Consider the following 19,343-nt stretch of genomic DNA (forward strand, 5'->3'; position numbering starts at 1 on the left):
CATCTTGTGCTGGAGGTCTCATGCCTGGATGCAAGTACTCCAGATGGGGCCTCAAGAGCAGAGAAAAGGAGAACAGACACCTCCCTTGACCTGCTGGCTACACATCTTTTGATGCAGCCCAATATATGGCTAGTTAATGGGCTGTAAGCACACACTGTTGGCTTATATTCAGTTCTTCATTCACCAGTACCCTCAAGTCCTTCTCTGCAGAGATGTTCTCAATCCTCTCTTTTGCAGGAGAGATGCTCCAGACTTCCAAATATCCTCATGGCCTTCCTCTGACCCTCACCCTAACAGGTGCATGTCTTTCATATTCTTATATTTTACATCATCCAGGAAATGGTGGGAAAGGCCACTCAAGAAGGCATTGGGAAGGAAGCACTCTACGGCAGGTGATGCGTTAGGGAGAGGACCACATCTGCATAAATACTTTTGTTGGAGTACTGTGACAGGAGCTCTCACAATGAGCTGCCACATTGTGCTGCCAGGCAGGTGAGTCACTGATCACAGATGAGCCACATCTGGCACCAAGGATCAGCAAGAGAGAGGCTCTGGTGTTTCAAACAAGGAAGAGATGTCCTGCCTAAGCTGGAAGCTGTCGGCTTTGAGTCTTGGTGACACCACAGCCTGCTGACACAGGCAAAGGTCTGGGCTGGCAAGAGGAGATTTCACAGGATCAGATACCACTTGAATTTTGGTGGCATAGAATGAGGAAAACTTCTGAAGCCGGATTGGTGCAGGAAGGAAAAGAGAAGTATAGCATGCTGGTTTGGTAAGAGGTAAGGTGGATATAGTTTGGCTTTAGGTTTAAGGAAGAATAAAGGATTTAGTGGATGATAAATTAAGGTATAGCAGTGTTTTGGAAAACATTCCCAGGACAAGAAAGCTTAATCACAACTGTGACTAGAAAGCATATTTAACGTACAAGTGTGATAGAGAGAGAAAGATGCCAAAATAGTGCAGGAAGTAGCCATTATTTTGAGTCTTCCTTTTGAAAACCTACTCACTGAACTAGATCTACTGGGGCATGTATGTCCACAAGAAATTAGGTTGGAAAGAATTACAAACAACAGAAGAGCTTCAGAATAAATTGTATTGTTGTAACTTAGTTTGGCATTATCTGCAGAAAGTTTACAGAATTAGGACATCAAGGCCAAAGAATTATGATGCTAGTAATGTAATTACTGAAATTCTAGTTCACACTGCACGTGAAAAATGTATTTTCCTTTGAAGAACAAAAAAACACACCATGTCTTTCCACCACTTATTATCAGTACTTTCAGCTCACGCTCTGGCATGAATCTTAGGCCTGTTTACCCTCTGTGGTGTTAATGTTTGTTTTTAGTGCATTAGAAACAGTTTTATTTTTACACCATTAAGGGTATAACATTTCAAATTCCATTTCTTCAGACTTTGCTTTGTTTGGCTATAGAGAAAAGTTAGTGGTCAGCGTTCATCACTACTGCGCAAGATTATCCATGATGGTATGAGTGCTACGGGAGCAGATCTGCATGGAGGACTCTATCCTTAAGGAAAATACTCCTTTTATGACAGAAGAAAGCAGGCGATGATACAGGATTTGAAAGTGTAGGAGGATGGGGTGATGGAGGGGTTGGGAAGCTTGGCTTTCTCCAGCGGTGGGAAGATGTTTTCTTTGGATTTACTTCTTCAAGGAGAAGAACAAAAACCTCACGATCTGTTTTGTAAGGGGCAGGGATAAGGCTTGAGATATCAAAAATTGGACTTTTTCTTTTGCTGACTGGCAGTACTGAACTGCTTCCAAAATCCCATTACCAAGATCCAGTGGAACTACAATACCAAATGCAGAGAGAGTTTTTCTTTAAAGAGACTGTTGCACAGCATCCAGCTGGAATTTGGAAGTCATTTTGCTAACAGACAATAATGGATTTCATTTTGAGCTTTGCCAGGAATCCTTATATCATTGGCTACAGAGAGGAAAAATCATTCTCCTTGCACATGCATGCATGTGGGATAGACTGGGCTACAAAGGTATCTTTTCTGAAATTAAATACAGGGACCTGTATGTTTCTTTCTCAGTAAAACAAAGTTGGTAGAGGCTCTTAAATGTAATCTTATTTGTATGTATAAAGGAAGTTGGATCTGCTCTGCATGTTATGTTAATGATAAACAACAGAGGCTACATACATTTGTAGCTCAGCTTGATGGAAAATGTGAGCAAAGGGAAAACAATAGCTAGCCAGAAAAACACCAAATGTTCTAGCCTGAGGGAGATGCTTCCTTTGATTTTGGCCATGTTATTAGATGGACAGACTAAAGCAGCACACTTATAGATTATGTCTGTTGATTTGTACATACCATGACCTCGATCCAGAAAGTGGGTCTTGCCACTTGGATGTCTTGGTTCTACATCTCCACAACCGGCTACTGTCTCTCCACTTAATACATAATGCATTACCTAGCAAGTCCTACTTGGTCATAATAGGAAGCCCTATTAAAGTCTGAGGAGGAGAGTTTATTGTATTTAAACATAAAGTATGGTTAGCACCCAGTCATTAAGTGACTTCTGTTGCAAGAAATATTTTAAGCCCACCATGCCACACTCAGAAGGGACCTGCACTAATATTCATGCTCAACTCCAGTCCCTTTCAGGGTACACCATTAATTACACTGCACTGATAAATCATTGATGTAGAAATTAGCTTTATAGATCCTGATGTCAGAAGAAATGACTTGGTCCACGTTCACAAGGCCAATGCAGCTCATGTGGAAAGCTTTATGCAAATCGTATAAACAAATTTAGAGACCGAGAATAATATATATATATATAGAAGGAAACATTTGGTGGCCAGAGCAGCAACTGTAGGCAAAAACTTACTTCTGATATCCAACTCAATATGTACAAGTTCAGGGAGGCTGGGGAAACAAATGCCATTGCTGCCAGGTTGCAAAACTTTAAGAAAAGCTGCTCCCTGCTCAGCTATTGCAGCACTATAAAACTGAAATGGAAAGTAAAAAGAAGTTTTATGTTCTTTCCCCTTATCCTTTTTCATAGTAAAAGAACCAAATAGTGTTTTTAGGAAGTACATATATATATGTGTGTGTGTGTGTGTATGTATTTTTTAATACCTTTTTTCTTTTAGATATATAGGGAATATGAAAGATTGTTTTCCTTACCAGTGCTGATGGCCATGCTAGCTGTTCTTGACAGCCTTGTGGAAAGTTTTCCAAAACGGAAACAGCCTTCTTAAGCCATAATTCAGGAAGCCTTGCTATTCAAAAAACATTTAAAGCCTAGGAAAGCAATATAAAGTAATTAAGTGTGTTCTTAAGGACTTGAGCAAAGAGCACTCTTTGGTAACTTGTCAGCCAAAGGAGAGAAGTTGATGGTTCTTACTGAAAATATAGTGTACAACAAATATTTGTTAAGCATTTAAAATAAGCACTTGGGGGGAGGAATGACATAAAAGCATGATTAAATTAATTCTGCTTCTCAGTTGATGAAGCTTTAATTATTAAAGACAGAAAACCTCTACTTCTTCAGTCAACTGTAGTCTTCCAGGAAATATCAAGTAGAGAAGACACAATTCTTGCAAATATTAGTTTCTTTTCACTCTCCACCCTTTACTGAAAAACAAGTAAGTGCAAATGTTCTTTAAGTCGTGGTATAATAAAAAGCCATTCAGGTCTCTTTTTCCTGCAGCTTATCAACATTTCAGTTATCAATTATTCAATTAATGTTTTAATAAATTCCAATTAATAATTTAGTCAATAATTTGTAATTATTCTTTCTATATTATTATTAAAGGCGTGGGCATAGGTTACTGTGTATAATTACTACACTGCAGTATTCCATCTTTTAGTTATCAGAAGGAAGCTGGGGGTTTACAGATGGCTGAGAGACAACTCAAAGCTTTGCAGTCTACACCATTTGGAAAGAAGAAAGGCTGTAGTTTCCCAATATTTCTGATTTGCTGTTGGAGAATTTAATCAAGAGAGTTTCAGTGATATGGCTTATAGCCTGGCCTACAAGCATCTTTGGCAGCGCAACACAATGGACAGGGACAAGCAGCCAAACAGGAGACGTCTTTAGCTGACTTCACTACTGGAAAGCCTATTTTAGAGCTATACACTAGGGTATAATTTTGTTCTCTCCTTTGTTCAGGAGAGTGGTGGAGGTCATTTTGAATGAACTGGTAAGCTTCCTGATCAGCTGTCCCGCTTCAGCTTGATTCAATATTTGCAACAGCATCCAACAACAATAAACAGCAAGTTAGACAGCGTTACTACTGACGGTAAGCAGCAGAACAAAACAAATTCTGTCAGCTAATCCTTATCCGTCAAAGCAAACACAAAATAGGCAAGAAGAGGCCACTTCTTGATTCTCGCAGCTATTGTTCGTGTTCTCAGAGCTTTTTGTGCCTTTCTGGTTTCAGTTTTCCCACCAATCCGTAACCTACATGTGTGGTCACAGCAGGTAGTGCTTGTAAGCAGTCCTCATCTCCTGTTGACATCATGGTAGTGCATAGTTCACTGCACCATCAGGAATTGGGTGCACAGTCCTCTCTCATTGGTCATCCTGAAGCTTACAACCAGACTGAAAACTGAGCCATAAAAAAAACAGGACAGTTCATAGTAATTGTATTTAGCAACGCTATCTATGCACTCTGCCCCATTCCTCTGTCTTGTCCTGCTGCTCCTGGCATAAGTCCTTCTTCCCCATACTCTCTCAGTACACCTCAGTAGGCACGGTCTGCATATCCAAGACTTTAATGAAGAACAAGGGTTTGGTGGGAATGTCATCCTCTCTGTTTCTCTGAACAATTGCAGTCTGATTTTTTATTTTTTACTTTTTTTTTTTTTTCCAGGACAACAAAAGAAAACCTCAAAAAGAGAAAAATGGCCATTAGCCAAGAAATGGGGTGGGAGAACATGTTTATGGGTGTTGGCAAATCTACTGTGCAGCTTTCCCATGTTATAAACTACATCACTGTCTACAAACCCAGGCAAGATACTCTTCTGAAGACTACGATGATACAAGCCTGATATCTTATGCCTCTTATAAATTTAATAGTTTTCTACTGCATGTGATTAGAAGGCATTTTATAAAGAACATACATGAGGTCAGTTATCATCCTAGAATACAATACAGAATAAAGCAGTAATGGGCTGCACAGCACGGCTTTAAGGCTCCTGCAAAATTAAAAGAGAAGATTTGGAAGCTCCAAGCAGTGCTGGTCGGTACAGCAGGCTGGGGGAAGGGCACCATGTGGTTTGGGATATTTTCACCAAATGTTAAATCACACAGAATATTTCACTCGTCTCCACTGTGAGATCACGACATGACTCCTCTGTAATGAATTCTTTATCTTGGCAGCTATCCTGCTTTCTCCCAACCGTGCCTCCTTCTCCCCTCCCGGGTCCTTGTGCCGGCACATCTGGCAGTGCTCAGCCGGTGATTTTGGCCTGGGATATCCACACCTGTGTCCAGGGGCTCAGCACAGCCCGAGGGGTTCAGGGGGCCCAAGTCCCCCCCTTCAGCTTCATCGCACGCACCCAAGCCCATGCCCTGTTTCCAGGCACAAAATGGCGGCTCGAGGCGCAGCACCTCAGTTCTATAACCTACAGCACCACGAAAGGCCCCACCGCGCCCTCGGGCCCATCAGCAGGCAGCACAGGCCTATAGGGCTTGAAACTCTGCTAGCCCGGTTGTCGCAGCGACGGCGCGGCTACAAGCCGCGGTCACGAGGAAACCGGTCGTCGGGGCGACGCGTGAGGTCTGCCTGCTGCCGGCACCGCCATGGCCCCCAAACGGGCCAAAGCCGGCGGGGCGGCCGCCCCCTCCTCCGCGGGGACTGCAGCGAAGAGCTGGGAGCCTGCGCTGGTGTCCGCCCCGTTGGAGGAGGTGAAGGCGAAGGGCGACCGAGGGAGGCCTGGCGCTGACGGGGCGAGGGGGTGGGGGGGGGGGAACGCGGGTCGTGCGGAGCTCCCCGTGTCCACCTCCGGAAGCGGCCCCCGGCTGGGCCCGCTCTCCTATGCCCGGGTCGGACGCCAAGTTTCGACTCGGAGTGAACTTTTTATAAACTGCTGAACAACGGGGTTTGGTGGAGGTGCTGACACAGCATTAACTCCCGCGTTGAAAATGGGAGGCAGTAATTTTCCTGCGTGAGCGGCTAAAAGACACTTTCTTTCCCGACCCCCCCCCCCCCCCCTTTCTGCTTTTTAACAGCATGTGAGGCGTATTTAGGTTTCCAGGTTCTATGTAAGCAATGTCATACTAATAAATCTTGACTTGCAAGGAAGAACTTTGGTTTCAAAACAGCGCAGCAGTTTTGCAAACAATAATATTTCTCTAGCGTGTGTTTATCCAGCACCACTTCTGCAAGTGAGACAAATGACTTCCACGGACCCCTTGTTTGGGGGGTTCCTGTTGTGCCTCATTTGACGACCTGGGGTATTTTTTGTTGTATGGATTTAGCCAGACAAAATCAGTGTTTGCAGTACGTGCTGCTATCTGAGTCTGTTGCTACAGAAATGTACGTTATCAAAAGTGCTTGAGCCCTTTCTTGCTGTCAAATCCCATCCTTACTCCAGGAGAACATCCCCGAAAGCCTGAGAAAGGGGTGGAGGTTCCCTCTCTATATCCTTCTCACCTCCTGGCTGTTTTCCTGGGCTTTGCTAGCAAGGTGCCAATTAGTGAAACTTTGTTTTTATGGTGGTGTTTATTGTGGCTGTGGATATCGTCCAGTGAATTCACTGAACAAAGCGCTCTGTTTATTCTACTGCTTCTATCTGTAATTTATTACATTTCTTGAATATAAACCGTTATAGTGAAGCATTTTTAAAGGTAGGAAATAAATGCTCAAAATTTAGGAAATACCAGAATTGGGATTATTCAGGACCACACATTGAGGCAGATGGAAGGAAATGTTGGGTGTATTCACTGAATGGAGTCAGAGTTCTGTTGGAAGAAAGTATGTTATTACCTAATTAAGGATTATTGTAATGCCTCCACCCAAGGGAGCTTAATTAAGATTCCTTAATTCTGGTACTGTCCGTGTGTTTTATGTTCCAGTTAAACTAATTCCATTTTCTCTCTCTTGCTGCTGGCAGGCTGAGCCTTGGGGTCAATTTGAACTCAAGCTCCTGTGGTGCTGGGCAGCTGCTAAAACTCCCTGTTGGAGGGCAATTCTTACTCAGTTCTGATTATCCTGGGCAAAGGCAGACATAGTACTTAGCTGTCAGATGCTCTTCAGAGCATCAGAGTTCATGATTCCCGGACGCAGGTGTACTTAATGTAAATGACTGTGCTTTATAAAAGCATACCTTTGACGTATATGACCCTGTGCTGCCAAATGTTTGTTTCTTCCTCTTGAACACAGAGAAAACTGGTTTTCTTACTTAATGACATTATGGGTTGTTGTTTGTGTTGTTTTGTTTTGTTTTTTTAAATGAAGGGATAAAAGTGATCTTTCTAATCAAAGCTCATTCAGCAAATAGTCTAAGCTGAGTATCCTCTTCTCCCCCTGCCCTCCTCAGCCATCTTACAGCATATAGCATTTAGACACAAATACATAAAGGTCAGAAACTGAAAGCAGCCTTTTCTAGAAAGTGTTGAGCTATTTTAATTATAGGTGTCACCAACCACACTGTGCAAAATAATTTCTTACATCGTATGTGATATACTGTGTGGAGCTGAAAATATTTGGGAGATGACAGGAACTCCTACCAATTAAATACATTTCTTTCCTGGTAAATCATGTATAATGAATTTTTAAATCTTTTATCAATTTAGAGAATATTCTTTCCTCTTAGTGGAGTCAGAGGGAATTTAATAGAACTGGTTTTATATTGTACCAGATAAGCTAAGCAATGAAATTCCACATTTTGATGTGTGTTTATGACTTACTTACAATATTTTATTAGCCTGATCTTATGAAAAGGAGTCATTTCACATGTGGTGTTAACATGGAGTGTTATGGAGGGTATGCTAACCAAAATATGATTTAACTGGTATTTACTAACCAAATAATGGCTTTTTCTTAAACACACTGTGAAAACTGGCAAACAGACAACATAAAAACATGTACAGAGGAAATATGGATTTTGCAGAGCCTCGTGTGGTAGTTTATATACATCTTTTGTTTCTAACATACTCTGAAGAAAAACTTGGAGCTACAAGTTGGGTTTGTCTTCATATATTTATCAAGATAATTTGATTGGGTTAATTGCAAAATTAAATCACAAAATGTAAACTAAGGTGCCCAGGTTTACATTTTTCATGCTTTAAGTAGATACAGGGCTGTATTTGCTAGGTGAAAAGTGAATTCTGAGCAAATACAGCTCTGATAGATCTATTCTATGTCCTTATTAGGTGCTATAATAGATGGCAACTGGAAGCCATATTCTGCTCTGATTTCCCATCTGTACGCTTTTTTCTCTCACTTTATCGGCATTTTAAGGCCTGAAAATTGAACTGAATCTCAACCTCACAGAACCATTGCAAATATTCTGAATAGGATGGCTCAGCTTTTGATCTCTGTTCATTCTGCTTGCTCTTTGGAGAGAAATTGAATGTTCAGTTGAATTGTGTTGCTCTGTAGCCTGCAATCATGCAGCAAAAGCCCAAGCTCCTAAAACCAGAATCCACTAGTAACCTGGGTAGTTGCCTGTAAGCAGGTAATGAAAGCGGACTTGAAGGTATCTTAACACTGTTTAAGACGTGCCCTGTGCATCTCTGCATTAGGGCTGCAAAATTGCTGATGAGTCGCTTTTTCCTCTAATTCCTGCTTTATTTACTGTTTTATTTACTGTTTTCATTGCTGAAAACAAAAAACATAAAAGGTGATGTCTTTCCAAGTGTTTGTAAATCACTAATCTCACTGTTTTTGTGGCTTTACTTACAAATGAGGAGTTTAAAGAACTCTCACCTTTCGATGCTCAAATATTTGGAGTTTTAAGCTTTCAAATGTTCCCCTTAAGCAATTAGAGTTGCATTCGAAATTATGGTGTGAAGAAATGAACCTACTTGTTGTGGCCCTTTGGGGGAACAAAAACGCACACAGTAAAAAAAACACTACTTTAAATTCCACAAGAATAAATGGCAATGAAAACTGACAGATACAGATGAGACAACTGTTTGATGCTTTTGCTAGCAAAAGAAACCTTGACACCAGTACTGCAAGTGTAGGCAATGTATCTGATTTGTTCACACATCTTTTCTAAAGCTGCTGCTCCTCTTCTGTGTCTAGGAAACGAAGCAGAGAGCACAAAACATGTTTAAAGTGGAAAGAAAGCTTCTTGTGTGGAGTTTTGTGAGTTAGGTGGATCTTGCTGGAACTGGAGCCTCTTCTGCTGAAGGACATACAAGTTTCCCCTGCAGATCATCATTTCTGAGAGATTTTGACTTGTTGATGAGTCTTGGCATGGTCAAATGTTTTGAAATGAGGGACATGGAGTCATTCATGACAATGATTGTAACTGAGTGTCTTCCAGTTAGAATGATCCTACCCGTAACTGGAACTTGTCTCAAATTGCATAGAAGATATTCAGTTACCAATGTCACATTTCCCATTATTATTATCATTCAGTTTTGAACCAGTGCTGTTGATTCTCTCTGGGTTGTCTGCTATGTCTGTTTCATTTATCTCCACTGACAGTTGTGCTTCTGCTGTTCCCCTAGTGGCGGCCTCCCCAGTCTGTCTCTGTGCTTTTCCTCTACTTACTGCATGATTTTCTCTGTCCTACATTTAAGGCTGGGAACCTCATTTGAGGTAACCCTGGGGTCATTATTCTATGTTCCCTCAGATCCTTTCGTAGGTCTCTCTTCTACAATAACATCTGAAAGAATTGAACTGAGTAGAGCAGCAGTTGTATATTGAGGGAGAAAATGTTTTTAAAGTAACCATATACATTTTATTACTTTTCCTTCTCAGTTTTATGTTGTGATTTTAGGTGGTGAGCTGTAGAAGCAGGGTCTGTTTCTTCTCTATCCTTTCAGAGCCTTGAACATTAAGGGTACTGTTACAATATTGATAATGTAAGGACAGTGTTGCAAAAAATAATAAATTCTAAGGTCAGAAGAAAGGCAGTCAGTTGAACACCTTAAGCTATGTACTAATGCTGCGTGTTCTCTGTCCTCATTGACCTCAGTTGCCAATATGAACATTCTGCTTTACTGGAAAATGAACCTTGGGGGTTTCAAAATCAGTCAGCGTAGAAATAGATGGCACGTTGTTAGTGACTGGGAATTCTGTATCATTATTCCCTGCTCGAGTCTATGTAGCTATTCCTGGTATTTATTCAGCTCCTGTTCCCAGGTGTTGTGTCTTTTGTATAACGGGAATATATTTCTGATTCATGTTCCAGCTAAAGAGGGGTAGGAGCTGTTCTGTGGAGAAGCTCTAGCAGCTTGTTTCTTTGAAGCAAAAAAGGGAGAGGAAAAGAGATGCAAGTAGTGTCAAGGGCATACCTTTTGGTGAATCCCTGAAAATGTTTTGTTTGGATAAATCTGAAGTTTTTGGGGGTAGTTCATTTTCACAAGCTGGACTTATCCTGATATTTTGCATTGGTGCTATGTGCCACCTCAGTGAAAATTAGCAAATGTTTATCCTTTGCTTCAGAGGCCTCCCCAAGAAATGGAGAAGTGTTGCAAAGAAAAACTTCCAATTACTCACACATAAGCCAAGTGGCTGGGAAAAAATATTAGAGGTGCTAGGAATTGGACAAGGAATCCAAGAGTTGAGAAAGCTGGCAATGAAGTCAGGTAATGAAGCTGGGGACTAACTGCACGGGGAGATTGTGGAGAAGATGGTGTTAGGAATTAGGGATGCCAAGCATAGGATGTGAGAAGGACTTGGAGAAGCTGTGGGCTAAGGGTGCAAAGATCAAGAAGAGTCAGAGCTATGAGGGAGACAGGCTTTACAGACATCACTGTTACAGGGTAATGTTAGTTCTGAACAAATGTAATTTCTGGGCACCAAGATACCATTTTGTTCTAAGGAGAAAGAGAGGACTGTCTGTGCTGTTGGCCTGTCTCTGTGACACTGCACTTAATTCCCCTCTTGGCACCTTACACTAAGGAGAACCATCTTGGCGATCAGTTGCTCCATTAGCTCACCTCACATCTGGATGGTCCTTCTCAAGGCTCCAGCACTGCTCATGATGCTGACACAAGAGGGTCATTCAGTCACAACAGTTTGTACTTCTGTTCCTAGAATATAATGCATTTGCACACAAGTATAGACATTCAAATGCTCTCTGTTCAAAGAAGGCAGCTGTACATTGAGAAATTTAACTTTAATTCAGATTAAGTGCAACTTCTGTACATGTTTTGATGGTAATGTTGAAATATTGAGTTTGTTCATGTACCTATAGCTATCTTGACAACTTTAGGCAGGGTGAGTTATCAGTATTCCCCAGCTCTGTAGAAAGGGGAAAAAGGAGTTGAGTGGACCCTAGCTCAGTCCCCACATGGACCATTGATGGAGAGCTGTGCTGCCAGCAGTGCTGCAGCTGTTGCCACTTCTCCAGTGAGCAGTGTCACCACTGCAGGGTGGCTGGACACACTTCTTTATTGCAGAGTTTTAGGGTAGACTTTTTTTATTCAGGCATGAGAAGGAACAAATGAAGAATAGTGTTGTAAAACTGGGAAAAGAGTTGGTGCAGATGTGCAATAGCATATATATGATATGGTGCGTCTTGAAGTGTGGAGAGCACAACTGCTAGATGTGTTTCTGGTTCAGGTGCCACCAGTTCAGGTGTCACCAATGCTGATGAAGAAGACTGGAGAGAGCTAGAGGTGTGTTGGAGGTGGCCACTCACTTTCTGAAGGGGATTCCAGTAGGCTGGAGTAAAATAAGTGGAGAATGTTTGCTTGAAGTGACCCATTTGGGCAAAATGTATCTTCATTCAAAATACTTAGTGGAAAAAAATAAATAAATGTAAGAGTAATGCATAGACAGAACCTCATAAAACATTCAAACAATGCTACAATTTTTAGACAATAGTATCCAGTCAATTTCTCTTTTCCAGGATGAGTAAGCTGGATTCTTTTCATTTTTCTAGAGCAAATAGTTGATGTCAACAGTATAAATGCATACATTTAAATTCTATTTCCTTTTTGATTAACACTCTCTAATGGCAAATGGCATGCACAAGTTATTTCACCTTTGTGCAATGCCAGTGCAGCATCTGCCTGTAAGGTGTTTTAGTATTATTGGGCTCCTGCTTTTTCCACAGCATAATGCTGCCACCTGATGGCAGAAATAACTGAAGTAAACCAGTATGTGCTTTTGCAGGTTTTACACTTCACTGTAGCGTGTTTCATATGGTGATGGATATGTGTTAAAGAGAGTAATTATCTCTACATGCTCACTCACTGAAAAGCTGCAGAAGAGCTTTATTGTGTGCTCATGTTCTAATGCATTAAATATTTTATTTTGGAAAGTAGGATGACTGGAAGCCCAGCATCGCTTTTGTGGTGGGGGCCAAAATTGAAGATGAAATGCACACAAAGGCCTTGTCCCTTGCTGTGCAGGTGCCACAGCGGAAGCTCTTCAGCGTGGTAACACGTGAAGATATCTTCAGACAGGTATTCCAAGAAAGAAACTTTTTATAACAAACCAAATCCTAATTGAATTACTCTGGAAATAATAAAGGTTATACTACTTCATAGGAGTTAAAAATGGAAGCAGAGAAGCTTACTATGTGAGTTGGTTTGCTCCCTGTGTTAAAGTCTTCTTCAGACTTTTCTTCAAGGTGCTCATCAAAGCTTCCTCCCTAAGGAACTTTTAAGACGATTTAAAATAGGCAATAACAAGAAAAATAATTTGTTTAAAATTAAGATCTGATCACAGCAGAATGCTTTATTTCCTTGCAGATCTCAGAATCTGGAAGTCAAAAGGGGAAAAAGGTTAAGGATGTGCCAATGTTCTATGAGGTAAGTTAAAGCATATATTGCAAAGTCAGTGCTCTTACACTGAGTTAATTACAGCTGTGTAATTATGTTATGCATACGAGAGTAAATGCAATTCTACTGAATATGTCTGGCATAATCACTCAGCTTTGTTTAGATATTTAACTGCTTTCTTTCTCTGATACCAGCATATTTCTGTTAGACTGCTGATTAGGTGAAAATCGAGATATCTTTTTAGAGATATTATTTTTATTAAGAATATGTTACTTGGTCTTATTCTGATGGTAAAAATTACAGAAAAATATTAGACTCTGCTCTCCCAGATGTCTGCAGTAATTTAGAGACTTATACCTTCATTTATTGGCATGCAAGCCCATAAACAAAACACCAGCTCTGTGTGCTAGTATCCATTATAATCACAGTTTGATGTTAAATTCTAACCTGATTCGTCAAGTGGGGTATGTCACTGGGGTTGGGAGTCATGCTTAGTACAAAGAGGACTTCCTTCTCCCTAACTTGTTAATGTTTTACGTACAGCTTGTGAGAGGTTATAAAATTCTGTGATTAATTAGAAGATTGTTTAAAATTTTCTCAGGTAGAGTTTTATGGCCCTACAGACTTGAAACATAAAGATTTTTGGATCCCTCTAAAAAGATCTTGTTTGCATTTTAGTTCTGAAATGACTAATAAACTTTTTATATGTCTCGGGTTTTGGTGGACTTTATAACGGGTCTTTTTAGTTGCAGTCTGTTTTTCAGTAATGCCAGACTACTATCTGAACAAGTCCCTTTGGAATTATTTACCACTGACACGACCGTGAATTTTATGCAATTAACCCTCTTCGTTTAGGACCAGCCTCCCAGGCAAACCCACCCTTATATTACCTGGGATGTAAAACCCCTTCAGTCCAACTGAAGGAAAGATTTTAAAGTCTTGTTCTAAGCTGAAGCTTTGTGTGATACCTGTATTTAATTACTAAGAGCAATTTTCCTTGTGAAGTGGATACTTATTAAATTCCAGCTGTCAGTGCTGTGTCTCATTAGCTACTTACTTTATTCCTCAAAGACATTTTTTTCCTCCCTTCCTTTAACAGAGAATATAAAATGCCTGTTCTGACCTTTTGCTTGGACTCAGTTTCCTTTCTGGCTGTAGCAAATTAGAAGATTGATCATGTTGCCACGAGCGTTAAGATTCTGCCTCTCAGGGCAGAAATTTGCTCCTCAGTGTGTGCTTCAAGTCCATGTACAGTCTGTGCATTCAAAGCTTTTGTTGCACAAAACACAGAGCTGTGAAATGCTTTTCTGGGAGGAACAGTTCTGACCCTGCTGCACACAGTTCTTCTCTGTTGTGGGATTCAACACACTTGAGGAATATGCACATTCCACAGGTGCAAATTCATTTCTGGTGATATGGTAAATGAAATTACTAAACCATTAATGATCTTTGAATATATGAAGTACGCATGTGAGTGAATTTGGGACTGATGACTGATGTGTATTAACGTGGCTGTTAATGGTATTAACAGTGACATTGTTACCCCGTGCCATTGCTCTTGCAAATTGCGTCTACTCAGATGTTGGGTGTTTTAATAAGTTCCAGCGTAGCAGTCAGCAGTGCCTGCTTTAAGTCAAGAAACATTAACAAACTGTTGTGTTGGTGTATTGCAAGCTAGATATATATAATAGAAAAGCATGTTCCTTTTGTCTATTCTATATTATTTCCCTTCTGGACTTTTAACATCTTCGTGTGTTTGGTTTCGTATAACTCTTATTGTACAAACTGAACAGGATAATAGCAGCGCTTATGAATGTATAGCTAAAAGATTTCCAAATCCAGGTGAATTCAGTGTCTAACTGCTTTTCTGCCTCTGAAGTGACTTGAGGAGGAGTAGGAGACCTGATTTGTGATTTATTGCTATTTCCAGCACTTAATTAATGATGTTAGGCTAATTATCTCATAAAGATGCCATATTATTTTTTCAATGGAAAAAAAAAATAATTAAATTTTCAGTAAAATGTCAATAGATTTCATATTGAGTCAGGTTTATTTATCCTAGACCAATTTTCTAACAGACAAGACCTAAAGCTGTATTTTGAATAAAATATATGTATTATATATGCAAGGTATGTGTCTTCTATTGTTTATGTACCTGTTTGTTTTGTAAGTTTTCTGTTAGGAAATAATGAGAAGGATTCTTGTCACATACACAGATGGGAATAAGCTGGAGCTGGAGAGTAGTACAACGGTGAGAAAAGATTTTAAAAGAGGATAGAACCTCATGCAGCCCCTCAGTGTGAGAAGACTGGAAGTAGATAGCAGGGTTGCTGCAAATAAACAACTGAATAATGGACGTGACCATGAGAGGGAGGGGCGTGGGAGTGTGAGAGATGAGAAACGGTGTTGTAGTTCTGTCAGACAAGCTCAGATGCCTGAGATAAAGGATAATAGAAAGATGAAGTAGGCACAAGTGGTAGAGATGAGAGCAGTTTTGTGTGGATGTACATCCCGGAATGCTGTCCTCGCAATGTGCCCTTCTTCTGGTGAAACCTTGTAACAGCAAGCGTTCTTTCATACACTGTTTGGACTTATCTCCAGGACAAGCTAGCCTGGAGATCCTGTATAGCCAAAAAGACTGGATTGCAGTTAAAAGTGTAAGTCTTTATTCCACTACATATAAAGAATTCATACACTAACTCGGATTTATCACAGCAGAATTAATGGGTCCTAGTTACCTCTATCAAATTGGAAAATATCATCTGATCAGGGGCCAAACCCAAATTCTAGCCTGTTCTTATGCCAGAATGCTGTGCAACTGAAGCAAAATAAGTCATCTGTGTTTCAGCTGTTAATTGCTGATTAGTTAGCTAACTCTACTGATGTCTCTGGGGGATGATGGGAGGCAGCGTGAACAGCACAGAACGCATTCACAAAATCCTCAGTAGACTTATGATTCCGTAAGGACAGGTATAAGGGAATGGAAGATGGAAAATCTATTAAGCATGAAGCAGTCTCTTACACAAGAGTAATTTCATCTTCTGCTTGAAAAAGATGTTGGTTATAATGCCCTTTCTGCAGAAAAGGTGAACATAAACCATGAGAAGGGGCTGTTAAAAAGTGGAATAAAATCTGTGATAGCAGCAAATCCATTAGTTTCAGGAATTGAGAGGAAAAAATATGTTTAGAGTAGGCATTTGAAACAGAAATGAAAAGATTAATGGACTATTTGGGCTTTGGACCTCAAATTCAGTGGAAGTGTTTGGGGTAGTTGAAATGTAAGAAAATTGTTTTTTTTTTCCTTTCTTATACACTATTTTTTATGATGCCTTCTTTTTCCCCTCCATCTTTCCTTCGCCTGATAGACACGGGACTTTGAAAGGAAGATTTTCCTTCTCTATTCATCACTAGTAAAACTGATTCAAAGCTCTGTGTGTTCTTGTCAGAAAACCTGAGAACTGCTGGATAGTTAGAAGCATAGTATTTTAGGTTTACACTTTTCTGGTTTATACTACTCTAGCTTGTAAGAGCATCTAAATAGGAGTTGTGTTACTTCTCTGGGAGTTGGAAAGTTAAATTTCTGGTCAAGAGTGAAGATTTCAAACTTGTTTTTCAATTGTAAATATGATCTGTTTTCCCAGATCATAGTGAATGCTACATAAATGCATATATGCAAAATATAATTTGTTTCAACTGTTCTTTTTTAGTGATTAAGGTACTGACCAATAAAAGTTGTCAACACTATAGACTACAAGTTGGATTTTGTATTAATGCAGCTATCACCAGCTTGTTTTACACTGTGAAATAAATAAATAGATAGATTTGATTAGTAGAAGTGATTATTCTGACCTGTACCACTGGTCTCAGAGGGCTTTTGTAAAAAACAATGTCTTAAAACTTATAAAATCAAATCAGATTTTTTTGTTTTTTTTCTCTAAATGATTAAAAACAATCAAGAATCTATTATAACTTAATTTCTTCCAGGGGAAATGTTTCCTGATAAAAGTTACTTCTAGTTTCAGTGTAAACGCATGTTTCAGTGCATAAAAGTCATGCTTACTAGATCAAAGGATATCTTGCAATTAATCTTCTCGGTGTAAAAAATCTGAAATTCAGTTCAAATCATCCCTAATTTTTTCTCTTTCTTTAGCAATGTGTAATAAACTCCTTCATGTTTTTCAGTTCTTGAGTAATTTCTGTGAATCTTTGTATCGAACGCAATTAACTAGTTTTATTTCATTGTGGAGCTAATGGTTTTGATGAATACTTATCAAATACAAATGTAGCATAATCCATGTAATCCTATTTGATAGCTCATTGTAGATGAGTCTGAAGTTTGTAGAAGTTGTCATAGGTATTACCTTGCACCGAGAACAAATTTTAAATCAAGTAGTTCACCATTGACCAATGAGTCCTTCCCATAGTTACCATTTTTCAGGTTTTCTGTCTTGTAAATTTGGTTTGGTTTTTTTGTTCTAAGATGCATCTCTTGTAATTTGCAAAGTCAAATAATATTGCTTTCTCATGTTATGCTGACTGTGTTAACCGAATAGCTTTGTATGAATGAGTTTCTTACTGCATTATTTGTAATTCCTATCTTTATTGTGTCTTCCAGAAATCCTATCACTGAAGATTTCATCTTTTCCTGAATAATTTACAGTATTTTAAATAGAATAATCTTACTGTGTTGATAATAATTATTTTGGAAGTTAGTCCCAAGATTTTTAGAACCAAAGCTGAATGTTGTAGTATGTAGTATGTAACTTGCACATCATCTACAGGAACTGTTAATATTTAAACAGAATATATTGATTACAAGAAAAGAATATATTGATCATAAATTTTTATCATTGGCTGAACACAGAATCTATTCTGCACAGCAAATGATTCTCGTACAAAACCTGATTTTTATAGTACCTTGTTGCTTACAGAGGAGTATCAACTCAGATACCTCACACTTCAGGACTGATAGAAGCAGAAAATGTGCCAGTTCTATAGTTTGAGTGAAGATACATAACAACCAACCCATACTGACAGACATAGACATACAGAGATATCTACCTAGTTGTGCAGTTTCATAAAACAACCCAAAGAGACTCCCAGATCAAACCTTCTACTGAGAAGCATAGAGTATGCACAGTTTTACTGTCAAAATCTAGTTAAATTGAATGTTTGCACATAAATCTTAATTAGCGCATGTTTTGTACAGCTCATTTTTGAGGACTAAAATGTTATTGATTAGAAACAGAACTTTGCCTTACTTTAAAATTATTTATAGGGTGTATGTTTTTTGTTTAGGTTTTTGTTTTTTGTTGTTTCTTTTTCCCCTAAGTCTGTGCTGTCAGAATCCTTGGGAATGTGTGTAATGTTAACAGTACTTTTTGCCCTAATAACAGCAGGATCGAAAGGATCCTTGAGTTTTCCAGGTGTAAGTGAAGCAGATTTCCATCCTATCGCTTCTAACTCAGGATACCTGAAATATTAAGATCTCCTGTAGGACAGTAAAAATTGAACAAGCTGAAATGGAACAAATTGAATGAATTCTGGCAGAAAATGATGGATTTAAACCAGTCTTACTTCAGGCATTTCTGTGGATTATTTTTTTGCTGGGAGTGTGTGGAATATAGATTTATGCGGTAAGGGTTGCTGCTGGTGAGACTATTTGAAGTAATTGTTGGTGATATCACAGTGTCCACAATAAAGAAAAGGTTCACTTTGGAAGGGAATTTAGCACATAATTCCTGGAATAGGTGCTATTATTGTATTGTGAAAGTTTTCATACATGCATATATATGTGTGTGTGTGTGTGTGCTGATGTGCATAAATAGTTGAAGCTGTCTTATTGTAATACTCTCTTACCTCAATGGCATGAATTGCATTCAGGAATTCAAAAAAATTTTTGTGTTTTCTCTTCAGTAGGTTCTAAATACCTCATGCCTTTCTATGTTTTTTTTTACCATTATGCCTGTTTTTTCTGCTGTTTCTACCAATACTTTCACTGAAGAAGAAGGGGGGGGGGAGGAAAAAGAAAGAAAACAACAACAACAAAAAACACAGGAGCACTAGGAACAAGGGTATGCATTTACACTGATTTATATTGCCTAAAGGATATTACAGTAAATTTATTGTGTAGAAAATCTGAGCTACTGGTTTTATTGTGTCATATTTGGTTTGTTTTTTTTCACATAATACAGCTAATGATACTATACCTTTGCTGAAAAAGTGATATGAATCTCTCTTATGATACTATCCTGAATGAAATAGTCTCATATTCAGACAGATCTTGCTTTTGAGGGAGTAGAAATGAAAATCTGTATCTTCAGCTCATTGGCCCCTGCTTTTGTAAGAATTCTCACTGTCCTCTGTAGTGATTCTTCTCATGAACTCTTTTGTTACACATTAGATTCTTGTCCCTAACTGCATTCATGATTCCACATCCCCCTTTTAGCTGTAG

General features: G+C 39.3%; 1 protein-coding gene across 1 annotated transcript in view; it reads left to right on the forward strand.

The window, feature by feature from the left end:
- The first annotated feature begins 5,616 nt into the window (after positions 1–5,616).
- Positions 5,617–19,343, forward strand: part of SPAG17 (sperm associated antigen 17) — a 103,110-nt gene continuing 89,383 nt past the window's right edge. The window contains exons 1-3 of the mRNA XM_072326554.1: positions 5,617–5,884; positions 12,431–12,571; positions 12,860–12,919. Of these exons, the coding sequence (XP_072182655.1) occupies positions 5,780–5,884; positions 12,431–12,571; positions 12,860–12,919 (306 nt within the window). The 5' untranslated portion in view covers positions 5,617–5,779. The remainder of the gene's footprint in view (positions 5,885–12,430; positions 12,572–12,859; positions 12,920–19,343) is intronic.

This window comes from Excalfactoria chinensis, chromosome 1, assembly GCF_039878825.1.
Source record: "Excalfactoria chinensis isolate bCotChi1 chromosome 1, bCotChi1.hap2, whole genome shotgun sequence".
In the NCBI taxonomy this organism is placed as follows: Eukaryota; Metazoa; Chordata; class Aves; order Galliformes; family Phasianidae; genus Excalfactoria; species Excalfactoria chinensis.